Source organism: Scophthalmus maximus, chromosome 10, assembly GCF_022379125.1.
Source record: "Scophthalmus maximus strain ysfricsl-2021 chromosome 10, ASM2237912v1, whole genome shotgun sequence".
Taxonomy (NCBI): domain Eukaryota; kingdom Metazoa; phylum Chordata; class Actinopteri; order Pleuronectiformes; family Scophthalmidae; genus Scophthalmus; species Scophthalmus maximus.
In genome coordinates this window covers 9,383,154-9,400,036 of record NC_061524.1, presented here as the reverse complement: position 1 = coordinate 9,400,036, position 16,883 = coordinate 9,383,154, and the positions used below count along the sequence as shown (strand labels likewise).

General features: G+C 42.4%; 2 protein-coding genes across 3 annotated transcripts; both read left to right on the top strand.

Annotated features, from left to right (window-relative positions):
- Window positions 1-1,368: 1,368 nt before the first annotated feature.
- Window positions 1,369-9,374, top strand: fam83ha (family with sequence similarity 83 member Ha). Of its 2 annotated transcripts, none has more exons than XM_035605728.2 (6): window positions 1,369-1,603; window positions 2,693-3,144; window positions 3,262-3,426; window positions 4,993-5,117; window positions 5,242-9,172; window positions 9,258-9,374. In XM_035605728.2, the coding sequence occupies exons 2-6, from the start codon at window positions 2,701-2,703 to the stop codon at window positions 9,267-9,269; spliced, it is 4,677 nt and encodes a 1,558-aa protein (XP_035461621.2). In that variant the 5' UTR covers window positions 1,369-1,603; window positions 2,693-2,700; the 3' UTR covers window positions 9,270-9,374. The 2 variants fall into 2 exon arrangements, with proteins under 2 accessions (XP_035461621.2, XP_035461620.2); XM_035605727.2 differs by having other exon boundaries at window positions 1,370-1,608.
- A 1,137-nt stretch (window positions 9,375-10,511) lies between these two features.
- Window positions 10,512-12,957, top strand: LOC118283587 (androgen-dependent TFPI-regulating protein). The gene is made up of 6 exons (XM_035605729.2): window positions 10,512-11,464; window positions 11,547-11,672; window positions 11,765-11,866; window positions 11,988-12,103; window positions 12,523-12,674; window positions 12,781-12,957. The coding sequence occupies exons 1-6, from the start codon at window positions 11,312-11,314 to the stop codon at window positions 12,795-12,797; spliced, it is 666 nt and encodes a 221-aa protein (XP_035461622.1). The 5' UTR covers window positions 10,512-11,311; the 3' UTR covers window positions 12,798-12,957.
- Window positions 12,958-16,883: the final 3,926 nt, after the last annotated feature.

Below are 16,883 nucleotides of genomic sequence, written 5' to 3'. Positions count from 1 at the left end.
GTGCCTGAAGGGAACAATAAGGGATTGTCTCCGAGTCATTTGAGCAGCTATGCTGCATCACTTCCTCTGGTTTACATCAGATTCCATCGTGATCAGGCTATTTTAGGTCTGAGTCTGGAACAACCCTTAAAGGAAAAAACCCTCTGTATTTTAGTCTCTCCATCTCTCTCCTTTAAGGGTTTATCAAAACATGAGCTGCGAGGTCCTATCTTGGAATCCCACATGGCCTCCCTCCGACTTCAAAGCCAGGTTTTTAAATTCGCACCCTCAATTAACCACAAATTATCCGTAATCGGTGATGTCCCCTCAGTCGGTGGCAATTACTGTAAATGCTGTAAAAAAATTGTCAATGAACCATGTAAAGAAATAAAGAACGAAAGCCGTCATCATATTAGGAAACCTTTCCCTCGGGCTTTGTCCCGGTCGCCCTGTGATGCGCCGCCGTTTTGTTTGTGTTATGAGGCAGCACCTTCACCAAGAGATGGCAGGGCATCTGTCATGAGAGCCGTCTTTTGATTTGACATTGTTGTGAACTGACATTTGTATTGTAAGGATTCTATTTTATCACGATTAGGGTATTGGTTTCTAAATGCCTGAGTGTCAGCCTTTTTCAAAACACCTAATAGAATCCGACTACAAAGTTATTGCCACACAGTTAACTTTGAGCATTCAATGCAGGGGCGTTGCTGCAGTGGATAGGCAAAGCAGGCAGTAGCCTGGGGCCCCCCGAGCTGAGAGGTGGAAAACGGCTGATTACGTTAATCCACGGCAGCGTTTTCATGAGTACGTCCTTAAATCTTCTGATCGGCCATGTACAAAAGTCTGAGAACAACACTGTGGTCGGAAAAGTTGCATTCAGGCCCCGGGCAACTATGCTTCCTGCTCAAATGTTTCACGGGTTCTGCTGAAGATTAAAATGTCTTAAGCGAGTGTACGATGTGCCTGTGGTGGTGGGTGGGAGTCGCATGTTACAACTTGAATATCATTTCGAGTTTTCACAGCGTGCAATCATTTGTAGCGTTGATAACACAGGAGTTGTTTGCAGATTGGAAATGGTGTGGTTTGGCATCATGGGATTTTTTTGGGGGCCTTGCAACCACTTCAGACACTCCTGCAGGAGAGTGATATGTGAACTATGGCACTAAGGACAAACAAGTGGTGCGTTTTATGGGGGCCCGCAGAACACAGACGTCATATGATATTGGAATCCAATTATAAAAATCTGGTCGTTGTCCAGTGTGCGGCTCGACGGCAGCAGAGGTTGACGCGCAACAGTCAGATAACAGATGTGCAGAGTTCAACTGCGCCAGGACGCGCATGGACACGGACGCGGCACAAGGCGGGGAGGAGTCAGGTCGACGACAGAGAGAGGAGGAGGGAGGAGGGAGAGAGGGAGCCTCTTCTCTAACATTCTCGCCAACATGCCTCGAGCATGACTGTAAACTGGTTCGGCTGGGTGACGGGGGAGAAGGCGGCGTAACTCCAAAACGGAGCTTCGACGCGCCGCCGGTGGACGAGAGGCACGACGCGACGGAGGAGGGAAACATGGTGGAGCCGACGAGGCGGACGTTCGGCCGACGGGAGGCTTGACGTGTGGACATCGGTGAGGTGAGCGAACGCGTTGATATGAACATGAATGTGACTGCGACGTGTGGACGTGTGGAGCCCTCGGACACACCCGCTCCGTCCCGATCCTCGGACACGTCTCGCAGGAGCTGCGCGTCCAAAGGCGCACTTCTGCTTTTCAGACGCCAGAAACTTTCCAGTCCAGTCATTTTATTCTCTTGAGCCGGTGTTCCTGTTTGTTCCGGGAAGGGCTCCAGCGCTGTTTGGTTTGGACCGTGTTGTTGTTCTTGTTGTTCTTGTTCTTATTGTTGTTGTTCCTTCTGGCGCTTCTCATAAATTGTGGCTTTACATGAACTCGCAAATGCAGACTTTTTTTTTTCTTTTTTTTTGGGTCAGAGGGAGGAGCCGCACCCACAATCATCTGTCCTGTGGTCAGATTCCATCTTCCTTCCTTCCTTGTCAGCTCCTCCAAGTTGGAGCTGTGAGATAATTGCTCCGTGTCTTTCTGACCTGGATGAGTTGGAACTGTTGACTTGAAGTTTGCAGGGACTCATAGCTGGTTTCATTGTTATAATGTTCATGCAATTGTGTTCAATTTGGCAAAAGCGTTGCAAACCCACCACATGAAATGAGCGCTGTCATGTCTACAGTTTTGGTGTTATTAATTTGGAATCATTGATTGTGATCAGTCATGATGTGTCACAATGAAATTCCCCTGAAAGGCAGTAAACACTGATATAGACTTTCGGGCCACAATGATCGATCAGTTATTGGGGCCCGAGCTCCGACCAGCAGGAGGCTGGAGAAGGCCCTCTTGTTTGGTTTATAGTCGAAGTTGATGTCCTCAAAGTGTCATGTTTTGTCAGACAGTCTCCAAACCCTAAAGATATTGACTTCACTATCATACAAGACAAACAGCAAATATTCACACACAAAGACAAATAACATTTTGGCGTTTCTGCATTAAAAACAATTTTTAACACTTTACTGATAACCAAGGTTGTTGCAGATCGATTTTTGATGAATCATTTCATGACTATCTAGATGAAAGAGGTGTGTGGCATGAGAATTATTCATACAAACAATACATTTATTGTGTGTCTTCTTTTGCCCTGGCCCTCCCAAGATTACGGCATGGCGCGACGCTCTCAGTGCTCCTCTGCTGGGGACAACCCCCTGGACCCCAACTACCTCCCTCCTCACTATCGGGAAGAGTACCGCTTAGCGGTTGACGCTCTGGTCGAGGAGGATTTGGAAGGGTACTATAAGTTCCTCCAAAAGGCTGATGTGGTGGATTTCCTGTCCACACCTGAGATTCAGTACATTCAGAGCTCTGTTCAGGTGCCTCAACAGAGCCACCACCCTGAACAACATATTCTGGAGAGCGGGGGAGATGGCTCCTCGGACACTTACTGGCCCATTCACTCTGACCTGGATGTCCCAGGTTTGGACCTCGGCTGGCCTCAGCTCCATCACTTCATTGGGCCCACAGAGGTCACCACTCTGGTCAACCCCCCTGAGCCTGACATGCCAAGTATCAAGGAACAGGCCCGACGACTCATCAAGAATGCTCAGCAGGTGGGCCTTTCACTTTCTTGACAAAGAGACATTTGCCAAAGTTGAGTTTGAATTTTCAATTGCGTCCGGACAGTTTTGTTTTCACACTGGTCTTGTTTGCGGCTTTTATCTTCTCAGGTCATTGCTGTCGTGATGGACATGTTTACCGATGTTGACATATTTGCGGATATTCTCAATGCTGCCATGAGGAAAGTTGCCGTCTACATCCTTTTAGACGAGCAGAACGCAGACCACTTTGTCAGCATGGTGTCCAACTGCAGGGTCAATCTACAGACCATTCAAGTGAGTCCTTTCAGACAGTTCTACATTTTCTATATTGCTCATAAGTTTAACTGTATTGTAATATTCAGTTTAATAAACATAAGAACAGGCTGCGTATATGTTGCAGTGTAAATGCATTCATTCTTTCCTTCAAATACTCCCAGTCAACACAGCCTGTCCACCGTAGCACACAGGCTCCAATTATTTTTGATATATATATATATATCTGAACCTGAACCAAGTTCAAAACAAGTTATAATATAACTACATTTTAATCAACTTCCTCTTAGATTAAAAATAGGATAATATAGTAATGAATGCAGTTAGATTGAAACAACCACTTTTATATTCATTACACTTTTACAAGCATTTGACCAGTAGCTGAAAACAAAAAAACAAAAATTAATTAATAAATATTTATGGAAAAGTCGTGTGATATTCTATATATATTTTTTATTATCAACAAATCCAATGTAGACATAACAAACAGCAATGGACTAATCCAACTTACAAGTGTTGTGTGCATCTAAAGCCTTGTATAGTTTGTCCATCTGTGCCCCTACACACTTTAGTTTGAATAACATTTGCAAATTGTACAGTGCCCAAATGTTTTGGGAAAGTATTAGGCTTTTTTGAAAATCTAAATCTGTATTTGTCGCCTGTTTTCAAAGTTTTATTGGCTGGAATGAATGGCTTGCAGCCTAGAGTTATAGACAGGAATAAGGAAGTCACAAAGTGATGACACATTTTGCTTTTTTGGGGCTATTCTTGAGATCTGTGGACTATAAAATTAATATATAATACAGCTAAGTTTATTATTTACCAGTCGTGCCCCATCCAAATTAATACTGTAGGTACTTATCAGGTGTTGGTAGAGGTGACTCCATAATACAAACAGAAAGAGAAAACTTGTCAGCTTATCATTCAAATGGTAAAAAACTTGTCAGCCTTTTCTTTCCAAACATCACATGACTGACGAGTACCTCCAACTGACTTGACTTTTAGAAATGTATTGCACACTATTATTATTAACTGAGTGAACACACTCAGTGAGTGTAAGTGAACACAATATTTAATGTCACCATCATATTGTATAATCAGAATTAGCTATGTTTTGACTTGGTGTTTCTTTATCTTGTCTGTATTTTCCTTTATATGTTGTATATATATAGTTTGTATGCTTTGTGGCACTTGTTTATGCCTTTAACACTGTGCTATGATTTCTTTTGTAATGTTGTTTTTTTGTCATATTTATTTTTCTGTTCCTGCTTAGATGAAATGTAGCCATTTGGACTAACTAGCTGCATTTACTTCATATTCATATGAATTGACACGTATTGCCCCTGATTTATACAGTGAACAGAGATTGTAAAGTATTTTCCCAGAGATAGAAGAATCACAGTACCTGCATACAAATGTAAAAGGGAACTTGAAATGCAGCCATTTTCTATCTTCTGGTCTTGAAGGTGGCAGTGTTGATGCAATACTGCCACCTAGCTTGAATTGCAATTAAAAACAGTAGCACCACTGGATGTATTACTTGGTCTCAATATTCATCATATTTGGGTAATCTGGTGTGTCTTGCAGTTTCTACGTGTGAGAACAGTGTCTGGCATCACATATCACTGCCGCTCAGGGAAATCCTTTAAAGGTCAGATGATGGATCGCTTCTTGTTGACAGACTGCAGGGCTGTGCTGAGTGGAAACTACAGGTGAAGTCACATTTATCCCAAAATTGTTAATGAATTTATTCAATTGACATCTGTTTGTCTTACAAAAATGAATAGAAGTGCTTCTGTTAATTCCCACTTATTGTCACGTGTTTTTTTTTTATAGCTTCATGTGGTCTTTTGAGAAGCTCCACCGCTCTATGGCGCACCTTTTCCTTGGACAGCTTGTAACGACCTTCGATGAAGAGTTTCGGATTCTGTTTGCTCAGTCTCAACCGCTGATAATGGAAAATGTGCTCGCTCCAATGGAAGATTTTGGCCAATTTCAAAACAGACAATACCCAAGTGAAAGAACATCACTGTACAGAGAGCCCAGGAAATTCCTATCAATGGACACCAGTCATCCAGAGGAACGGAAGAGACATTCCTATGATGAACGTATGGACGTGGACTGGAGAATGATGCCACTTAAAAGGCAGGAAACCCTGCATGGCCCTTCAGACATGTACAGTAGATTGCCCTCCCAGCAACTTCGTATGGATCTGCCTTATGACCAGGGCCCCAACAGGGTGACCATGCTGGAAAATCCTGCATTCAAACGTCATAGTTATGCTGAAGGTGGTCATGGTAGATTCTCTTACCCGTTTCTGCAGCAACAGGGAATGCCAGAGCCGGAGAACCAGGGAAGGCAGTTGCACAGGGGGCAGCAGCCCTATCCAGGGCATGTGCCAGGACCAGAAGCAGATTGCAGTGCCTATGAAAAGTTCTGGAGTCAAGGCTATCAATCAGCAGATCAATACTCCGAGCCTGGTATTTCACAAGAGATACAACCATCTGATAACTTTGACCCTGTGCTTAACTATTTATCATCTACCAGAAATGTGGACTTCGACCAGAGCTCGGAGAAATTACTACCTGCAGCAGATTTACCGTTTAGTTCATCTCACCCTAGTAGACTGAGTTTAGGCCAGCCATATGCTTGTCAAACCTCTCCCACCCCCTCAAATTCAACAGATCAGAAGTTTTTCCAGGAGCCTACCAGTGACCGCAAGGATCCTTCGGTGAAACAAGGGCTAAGAAATTGGAGGATCAGCTCATACCTCAGTGCATATGATAATCCAGGAGATGAAGGCCTCCCATTGGCACCACCCGAGGCACCAGACCCTTTTGAAGAGCCCTCAAATCCCATACAGCAGACGGCAGCAGGCGTAGATTCAGCATTTCTTAAAATCCCTAATGTTAGAGAATTTAAGGTTCCTGCAATACCCAGGGCAAGTCAGATGCCAAGTTATACCAAAACCACTGTACGAGAGCAGCCAAAGACAGAGCCTGATGGACCTAGTGAAGTGGCAGCAGAAACCAAATCAACCCCAACACCTTCAGAGTCATCATCCACAGCTGAAGGGGAAAAGGCAGAAGAAGCAGAACCAAGAGAACCAACGTTTCGAAGGAAGTACAATGCTGCAGTACCAAGGAGCTCCAGGTTAAGATCCTCTCTCATATTCAGCTCTCTTGATCAGCAGCAAACTGCTCAAGGCCAACAGGATGAGGAAAGTGACAAAAACGAAGCAGAAGAGACAAAACTACCTTTTATTTCAAAGGTTTTAGGACAAAGGAGATCTGCAACAAGAGAACCTCTTGAATGGAGCCGTTACAAAAAGTCAAACACTTTTGATACCTCAACCACAGAAACATCCAAGCCAGGTGATGGGAACAGTAAAGCAGATGATAAAGATCCATCAACTGTAGAAAATTCAAAAAATGTTTCAGAAAACAGTGGGGCACAGGAGTCATTAAAACAGCCTCATGGCAAGCAAGATAACTCTTCACCATCAATGCTACAATCCAAGCCATCAGAAGCTGAGCCATCCAAAACTGATCAGCCAGTACAAGCACCCAAATCTTTTCTCACCACTCCATCGTATGTCGATATGAGTGATCCTGATAAAAGGTTCATGTTTTTCAAAGAGTTGGCAGCAAAACGCAAAGCAGAAAAGGCTGCAGAAGCCCAAAAGGGCAAAGATGAGGCCAAGATGAAACCAACTGTTCTAAAAAACAATTCCACGGTTAAAAAGGAGGAACCTGATTCAAAAGTAGCCCCAGAAAAGATGGCTAATACTTCACCCTCTGAGGTTTTATCTGACCAGCTTGTCGAAAATGATTCCAATACCTCCCAAAGCTGTAAAGAGGAACAATACGCAGTTTCAACTGATTCAGAGAAGAAAGAACTGACAACCAGCAAACCAGCAACATCTTTGCCTGTTTCTGCAGAAACAGGATGTCCTCTGAGTGAGCCTCTTGAAGACTCAAAGCTGTCAAAAACTGCTGTACAAGAGAGTAGCCTAAGTCATTCACCAGCATCCACAAACGCTACCCCTGCTAATGTTCCTTCTCCTATACAAGGTACAAATGAGAGCAAAATTGCAGGCTGTGATCTTACCTCAAATGAGTCCAGTTCTCTCTCTCCCAGCTCAGTGGAGGTAACACCATTTTCTGCATCTGCTGCATTGGATTCTAAAACCAAAATAACTGATTCAGTTCAGTTAGGAACCATAAGCTCTGAGCCTGTACAACTATCAGAAGTTCAAAGCTCTTCCTCTGATCACCATCTATCAGATCCTGGTTCACAGATAAGTCTGAGTCCTCCAACCTCTAGCTCTGCTCCTCTTTCCACTCCGGTAGAGACTTCATCTTCTGATGTTACCCCAGAAGACTCCAACTCAACGCCCCTCTCCAGCATATTGTCTCCAAATTCTGATAAAACAGAAGCACTTGAATCTGTCAGCTCTGTTGACAAAACTTCTGTAGAACTTACAGAATCAGAGTCTACTCAAGCTTGTCTAAAGTCTGTTCCCCAGTTGACCTCATCTGAGAGCCCTTCAGCACATGTGGATTCCGATATTTCTCCTGACACGTGTACCGCTTGTGCAGAACCGAACGCGTCCCCATTACAGTCCACAATAGAGACCAACTCTGAAGAATGTTGTGCTCCAGCACCTTCAGAAAAAGATAAAGTTGAATCAGAAAATCACTCTGTTCCAGAGACTGTTCCAAAGAAATCAGAGGATGTCAAATCTGATAGCAAACCTAGTCCTAGCCCTTCATCTCCCAAGTCAAGCTTACTGAATGTATCTGATGGGGAAAGTTCTATTTCAGATCAAATTACTCCTCCTGGGCCTACTCCATCAGAAACATGCTCTCCTGTTAATCCAGACATGATTGCTAATGCTTCCCAGTCCACATCAAATGCATCTCCACAAGATCCACTAACGCAAACAACCTCTCCGTCCAAACTTAACCTGACAGGATCTGTCACTCCTAATCCTGTTGAAACAGTATCACCTTCTTCCACTCTAACTGCGTCAGTCGGATCAGTTTTGTCCCCTGAAGTTGAAAAAACAGAAACCAACATTTCCTCAGATATACCCTCTCCTCCCAAGCAGACTGCAACAGACTCAAATGAAACTCCAGAGCCTACCTCAAAAATCCCAGCCGAGCCAGAGCCAACACCTGAATCTGCGACTTCTGAAAGCCACCCCACAGAGCCATGTGAACCTACTGAAAATAGTAAAATAGACCAACAGAGTGAAATGAGCAATGAGGCTGACCCCGGTGAGAAAAAACCTGAGGATGTTCAGGCCACAAACAAGGTCAAGAACGGTACAACACAGGAATCTATCAGAAGCGAAAAAACGAATGAACAAGTCAGGCAAAACAACTGCTCTGAGCTGGCAGAGACTACATCAAATGAAGTTGTTCCTCCATCACCGCAGTCCAAGCAGCCAAAATCCAGCCAGTCTCGCTACCAGTCATCAACAGCCAACGTGCTTGCAAGCAGCAACCTCAGAGACGATACAAAGCTGCTTCTGGAGCAGATTTCTGCAAATAGCCAGAGCAGGAATGAGGCCACCAAAGAGTCGCCTGTCACCGATGATGAGAAAGAAGGTGAAGCTGACAAAAATGCCAAAAGGGAGAAAGAGAGAGGGATCAGGACACTTAGCAGAGGGCAGCAGTCCAAGTCAGAAGAGGAGAGGGACAAGCTGCTGGAGAGGATCCAAAGCATGAGGAAGGAGAGGAAAGTTTACAGTCGATTTGAGGTATGAATATATACAATGCACCCATTTAAATGAATATTCACTTGCCTTTGTGTTAAGCAATATTATGTCTCTGCTTCTTTCCCAGATGGCACCTTAACTGGTATCTTAAGTGTGTTGAGGAGAATAAAGAGTGCCTACAGCAAGTGTAGAAAGAAGGTGAATTCAAGTGAAAATGATGAGCAAGACATGTTCTCACCAAAAACACAAATTTCAAATGGTGAAACTAGTTCAAAAGAATACAGTCCTGCTGTCCCAAAAACACGCACCATGTTAGAACAAGGGCTTTTTGCTGTGGGCGGATCACCAAGTTGCAACCAGTGTGAATGGCACATGGACTGAGAATATGTGTGTGATCAACGGTCTTACCGAATGCATGGGTTAAGTGCAATGTGTGCACAGATTTCTACAACGATCCTTCCCATCCTTGCCTTTTTTACAGCACTGACATTAGTGTCAGCATTTTGTTTTAGACAAAATGTGATGTTAAAGCGTAATAGATGATCTAAAGTAGTCTTGAGTTTGTAAACTGTATTATACTGTTGTTTGTATTATATATTATTTTGCAATGTTAAACGAAAGATGGTGATCATTACATGTATTTGTTAAAAAGGTGGATCCGTAAACTCATATCTACGAAAGGCTGTCGTTGTTCTGATGTAAATAAACTGTAACTTAAATTTTTTAGTAATCTGGAATTGAAATGTGATGGAAAAACGTGACATTGAAACGGAATACCAACTTAAACATGATGTACCAACAGTATCACTGTGTAGATCATTGTACATCATACAGTATGCAATGTTTTTTTTCTATTTTTCTATAGAACATTAACTAATAGGAGTCACTGGTCTTTTGAGCTGCACCTGGTTGTCTTAAAGAGTCAATTACCCAAATCACCCATAGTTGATTTGTGAAAAAAATACATGAGTGAAAATGTGTTTAAATGTCATGTAAAACCAAAGCTACCTTAAAATAAGAGGTTATGTTTTGGAATGTGCTGCAACCAATCCTTTAATTACCTCTGATGAACTTTGCCTGACCCTGTCATTTTTAAATGGAAACTTGTCATACATGAAATTCTGAAAACTGCAAAGAATGTACGCAACAGTATGTAGAGTACAACAGTTACAACTTCTCGACAAATGCCTGTCTTTAGCAATATTTGCAATATGTAAATAAAATGTCTTAAAAAAAAAAAAAGTTTTTCTGGCTCCCGTGTGCCTGATGTTGCAAGAATAATGTACGAAAATAAGATAAACTAGTTTAGTAATGAAACATATAATTAAATCATCAGGACTTAACTTACGCAAGGACTTCTAAGCTTACACAACCTGTACCAATGTCTCGTGAGTGTGTCGCCACAGTGACGTCTCCTCTGACACCACCCTCAGGCCAAACGTACTTCTACACAAAGAAGGGAACACTTTATTTTTAATAAAAGTCTGGCCAATACAATTTCAAGTTGGCAATACAAAACTGTACATAATGCAGACTAAGCTTGAGGATACAAAAAAATACATTAATAAATTAAAAGAAACCACAAAGTGCAGGAGTCTAATGAGGAAGCTACAGACCCCGGGAAGGGACATGGACGGGGGGAAGAGATGCACCTATGTGTAGGTTTTGAGTGTTTTCCCTCCGTGTCTCTGTACGAAGCAGACAATGCACATTTTGTAAATAAATGAAGAGGTTCCCAAACTTCTGCCAGCGTGCCTCCCTCTAAGTCTCTCGGGTCATAATCACTTCAAGTGTCTTGTGCTTTTTTTTTTTAACTTATTTAACTTTGTGGAGCTTCTCTTGCAAAACGCCCATGAAATCGCTTGAGCTCTCACTGTGAATGAAATTGCCCACAGTCACATGCTGGTGCGTTTGGTAACGAACGAGGGGGACTCCCATGCTGCATAAGAAACAGTGGGCCGCTTGTCTTGAAAGTGTTGCTTCGCCTCCACCGCTGGCAAATGTCTTGATAGGCTTGTACTGAATTACACTAATCTTTTAAAGAACCCCGGCTGCCCGGAGTTCCTCTGGTCTGGGGGAGAACAAGACACATTTTTAAAGAGTCCAATTTATTTTTTATCATTTTTCCAGTGTTTTATTTATTTGCTTTTCCGTTGTGGATCAGTGTCGGCTTGCGTTGGAATGACCACAGCCCTGAGGAGAGTGTACCACATCACAGCGTTCAGCTGGTACGCTTTTGTTGTGAAGAGTCTTGCTGCGAAGGATGGTGAGGAGCTACCACCGGGCATCTTTGTTTATGGAGGACCGTGGAAGTACCTGACTTTTTTGAATGTGGTGAGTACATGACCTCTGTTACACTGAAATAACGATGTGAATAGGGATGGCGGAAAAATAATAATGCCGCAGATATATTCAGCTATTGCAGATGACATTCTTTGGACTGGCAGCAATGAATGATCTACAGCCTGGGGAAAAATCCAAGAGTACTCTGAGCAGATGTAAAGACCTGCTCTTCTCTGTCTTTGCCTTCCCTGTGGGCATGGTGAGAAACAGAATATTATACACTGTATGCAATTAAATCATCATGCATTACCTCTGTTCTCTGAATAGGTTTGTTTTGTTTTGTTTTTTTAGTTTGTTGTTCTACTTTTCTGGACAATCTTTATCTATGACAGAGAGTTAGTCTACCCAGCAAGTATTGACACCTTCTTCCCTCCATGGATGAATCACGCCATGGTCTGTAAACGTTCTTCTTCTTCTTTTAAGACTCTTGTGTTGAAATTTGAATAAATCTGGATTTTCCTGTCACAAACCCTCACACATATTGACTTGTTCCTACTGTACACTGTTTTCTCAGCACACGTTCGTGCTGCCTGTGTTACTCGGAGAAGTGCTGGTGCAGCCGCATGTCTACCCAAAGACCAAACACGCGCTGGCAGCGTTGGGAGCTGTGGGCTTGGCTTACTCGTTTTGGTAAGTGTTGAGTCAGCAGAAACAGTGGCAATAATTTCCAAACTTGAATGGGTATTAAGTTAACACAAATATCACAGAAACACATAGAGAGCAGTGTCTCAGTGTGTCCGTGTTCCTACAGTCCAGTGCAGCAGTGAGTACCAGTTCACAACACAAACAAGCCTGAGGATGAAAACGTTGAACCCCCAATAGTCCCGGCTCACTCTCCGTGACTGTAGATCTTCCTGTCTGATGGTGCAAACAATAAACACACTGTAGGTCCAGATTTTTGTAATAATAATCGGTATCATCAGAGTCGGTGGGTGGAAACTCTGCCTGCCAATATTTGTGCGGGACACACCAGGTACAAGATGATCTGACAGATGCAGTGATACCGGATATAGCTCATCCCTCGATCTCTGTCTGAACATGTCCTGCAGGATTCTATGGGTGTACTTGTCTGTTGGGATCTGGGTGTATCCCCTCCTTGGCCACTTCAGCACTTCTGGTCTAGTGGGCTTCTTCTTTTTCAACATGTCGGTGGTGACCTTGTTCTACCTGCTGGGCGACAAGCTCAACAGCCGCGTGTGGAGTAAGTGACATTGACAGACGTTTCATAGACAAACCTCTGAATTCGAGTGAACTCGCCTCTAATCTGTCTTTCTGCCTGTCTCTTCTTCTGCTCTCTTTTACTCTAGGTAAGGACATGAAGTGACTCGCAGACTCTCTGCCAGACGAAAAAATGGTTAAATACAGTAGTAACCCCTTAAAGTGATGAAACGTTTGAGAGAAGGAAATAACCCACCTTTTGCATCCACAAATGTAAAAGTTGAATACACGAATAATAAAGCGCACACTGGTTCAGTTCAGTGACACCTGAAGCCTCCGTTGGTCTGTGTGAACCAAAGCTTATGGTAGCTAATGTTGGAAAATCTGAGTAACTTCACTGGTTATATGATTCCTCTCGACTGTGTCCGACCGTTACATTAGTTTAGCTAAATGCCAAACAGTGGATTAACATTAAGATCGCATTGTCCCATTGCTTTACATTGCTGCCATTGTTCCATGGCTGCGGCACCAGTTACATGGTCTCACTTTCAAGGGGTTTAACTCTCCGTTGTGAAACTGCTTATGTCACACAGGGGTATTTAACATTGCAAAACAGGACCAACAACAACTACAACAAGTGTCCCTGACAACAGCACAAGAACTCCTCCCAGGTGCATTGATAATCAATGCAGTTTCTTATCAAAAAATAAAAAATGTATATATATATAATAATATAATAAATATAATATTTCAGATGCTCTTTCCACGTATTCTAAGGTTTTAACTCGTAGGTTGGCAATAAATCAAGCAGGATCAGGATCCACTATCAGTATTATCACTCATCTCTACCTTTATGCAAAGTGGAGATGAGATTATTGCCAATTCATTACCAATGTCACGTTTGACCTGAAAAAAGAGCGCTTATTTCCCATTAATCACGGAACATCTGGAGGAGGCTGCAAGAATCGTTTGACGTGCAGTCATCCATGAATCCGTGCCGAAGAGTCTTGATTTGATGTCATCCCATATCCACTGAGTTCTCCAGGAACAGCTGTTTATTCCTTTCTTTGTTTGCTTCCCTCCTTTCCTTCTGAGCTGCGATCAGGCACCGTGTAGGTCTCGGTAGCCTTTGAGGTGGTGGAGATAGTTCGGGTCTGCGTCCACCAATCCAACTGAGAGGATCTTGGCCAACAGGTGCACGTCCTCTTCACTCAGATCCTTCTGTTACAGAGAGGAAGAGTCTGATGTTTAACTCAAATTATAATAAGTTATTACAGCATTTGACTGTGGATCATTACTTACTTTCTTGTTGTTGGCAGTGGACTCTGGCTGCTGTAATTTGTTCAGTTTATTTCCCTGTTGAAGACAACAGTCAGTGTAGATTATCACATTTGTGTCAAACTTGCGGCCTCTGTTTTCTTAAGGTTGATTTGTGTTTTGTTCTTTATCCAAATTACATTTTAAAACAGAGAATCTTCCACCACGCACAAGCAAATGTTCAGTCACCTCTTTGAGTCCTTTTGAAAAGCAAATTATGACGAAGAGAAGGCCAGCAATGATCTGAGCATTACAAAGAACACAGTCAGTCTCAGGCATCAAATACACAAAAACTTCAGCTAAAAGACTAAAGTAAAGTTTGAAGATGTTTTTTTACTTACTCCCACCATGTGCAACATGTTTGTTCCTCTTGGTTCCGTCCTGCTCGTGCGCTGCTTTGGGACTGAATGTGGACCAAATGAGTTCCTCCTGCTCTGACATGGCGGATCACAGATCACAGTGCGTAAGTCACTGGGGGAAAAACACCCATGACCAACCAGCACAACTGGAAACACTGCATTTTCAAGAGGCACCCACTCTGTCAGCTGAAAGACGAATGTGGTGATTCACACGTCTGCGTAAAACGGACTGTTGTTGTGGAAGGAGATCAATTGTTGGTTTTCAGTGCTTACGCAGATCGCAGTTTTGACTGCATCTCGTTATTGACACTTTTAAATAACAGCAAAAGAGAACAGTTCGTCTGGCCCGTGACCTATGATGCAGCATTATGAATTAGTAAATGAATGAATAAATGAAGTCCCTTTAACTTTAATTTACACCTAACTCATTTTGAATAGGTTAACAATAACAATCCTTAAGGTTGTTTGGAAACATCTGGCTCTTGTAGACAGAATACAATACACATTCTTATTTTTATATAACTTGTATATCTGTTTAAGTTAAGGATGTGAATAAGTCTTTCCACTCACTGATATTGTGGCAGGGTTATGACTCACTATTAGTTTGTTTTTCCAGTAACCACATGGTGTTTCAGTTTTTCCTTATACAGATATGCATAAATACTGTAGGTGAGTGACTTCACTTGTTTATCAGATCCATCAGAGGGAGCAGGACGCTAATTCCGTACTAAAAGGTTTTGATAAGGGCAGATATGTTCCAATTACAAATTTCAAATAAAATATACTACAGATGTTACATTAATAATTTTATAGAGAGATTATAGAGCAGAAGTTCATCTGCTGGGGGAGGTGCTCCTGTGCCTCATCAGGACAATTTTGGAAGTTTTTTTTAAATACACTTTATTTTCAAAGTACAAACATATTACAGAACAAGACAGACGATCAGCTATAAACAGAAGAAAACAACTTCAAAATAATTAAATGTCAACTTATAATAAATAATAACAGGTCACACTTTATTCAGGGTAAGTACTGTTTTGTGTATTGCATAGATATTTAATTTCTGTTGGTGATTTTAACATTTAGTTTATGCTATTATAGGCCAAGTAGCATAATCTTTACGTCTTTAATTTCCTATTTAGAACCACATTCTAGAAGAGTAAAAGTGCATGTGTATCTGTATATCTAAATCAGGTTCACAATAAATCCATCAAAGGATTGTCCTGTCCTGACTAAATATATCCAAACCATACAAGCCATTTAGAGAAGTAACTGTGTCGATAGGGTCATTCCGTGTTTCGATCAACTCCTTTGGTTAGGTTACCAATACGTGTTCCTAATATCCCAAAATTATTGTATTCTGTCCCAAATTATGCTCAAGCATAGTTTTTTCAAAATATGAGTGAGACCATCTATGTGTGAGGGGATTTTGGTGACTGCACATGAGTGAAGTTTTTCAATTATTATTCCAAAATACGAGTTATACTCTGACCAGGAGCAGTTTGTTAATGTTTGATTTTATTGAATATCTTTGTGGGTTGGCGGAAAGAAGAAGAGGATGAGGAGGAGAGATGGAGAGAGAGATCAACTGGTAGGTAAAGCAGAAAAACATCATTCTACGTCTTTTTGTAAAAAACAGGAAAAACCGGAGCACCCGGAGGAAACCCATATACCGACAGTGACAAACTGCTGATCACCCACTCAATAGTGCTGAGGAGACCGAGCTTCTGTGCGGCCTGATAATACGCTGCCATATATATGTTTCTGACAGGGGGACATTCAGGTGGACGCAGGGGTGTAGCACCAAATTCTGGGCCCTATACTCTGTGGGGCCCACACCGCCACCACCCCAACCCCTCACAAGTACTTTACTATGGTTAAATGAGGTTTGCTTAGAGCATCATGAGTTATTATTTTCTTCATGTGTCTTTTAAGTATTCCCGAGGTATAAGACAATGCATAAAAATATGGAACCTCCGCTATTGTTTGAAATACATAGTTCAGTCTCTCAACCAATGTATTCAGCCTATTTTTAATCTATGTTATGACACTAATTAGTTAGAAAACACTAATTACAAACAAAAGATTTTTTAAATTCCATGCTTTCCAGGGCCCAAGGGCGGGGGAGCCATGCGTAGTCCCCTTTCCCCCCTCAGTGCTGGGTGGACGTGAAGGTTCTAGAAAAAGAGCAAGCTGCCGATTATACTCATCACGACGGCAAGCATAGCTACACATTGACTCAGTACAATAATGTAAAGACGAATAAAAATGGGGTGGTAGCGTCCCTTTGCAAGTTGATCACAGTATCTCTGGATGTGGACTTGAAAAGACTGAACGACGTCGGCTTCCACCTCCAACTTCTCGAGCAGCAGCAGATATTGTACATGTCCGTCAAACTTCTGGATCAGATCTTTGAGCACGCGCTTGGCCACTTTCTTCGACTTGTTCATATCCAGAAAATACTTTTTCTTTATCTTCAATTTGAGTCCGTCAAGGATCTTGTGCACCAGACGTGCAGCGTGGTGGATCATCGTGTCCTTGCTGCAGGCCTCCAGAGCGCCGCTTTTCTCCAGCAC

Bases quoted from the DNA above. Each gene is read 5' to 3' on its own strand.
- fam83ha (XM_035605728.2), top strand. From the start codon at position 2,701: ATGGCGCGACGCTCTCAGTGCTCCTCTGCTGGGGACAACCCCCTGGAC. The intron at 3,427-4,992 runs GTGAGTCCTTTC...TGTGTCTTGCAG, and splicing joins TCAATCTACAGACCATTCAA to TTTCTACGTGTGAGAACAGT. The intron at 5,118-5,241 runs GTGAAGTCACAT...TTTTTTTTATAG, and splicing joins GTGCTGAGTGGAAACTACAG to CTTCATGTGGTCTTTTGAGA.
- LOC118283587 (XM_035605729.2), top strand. From the start codon at position 11,312: ATGACCACAGCCCTGAGGAGAGTGTACCACATCACAGCGTTCAGCTGG. The intron at 11,867-11,987 runs GTCTGTAAACGT...CTGTTTTCTCAG, and splicing joins CATGGATGAATCACGCCATG to CACACGTTCGTGCTGCCTGT. The intron at 12,104-12,522 runs GTAAGTGTTGAG...CATGTCCTGCAG, and splicing joins GGCTTGGCTTACTCGTTTTG to GATTCTATGGGTGTACTTGT.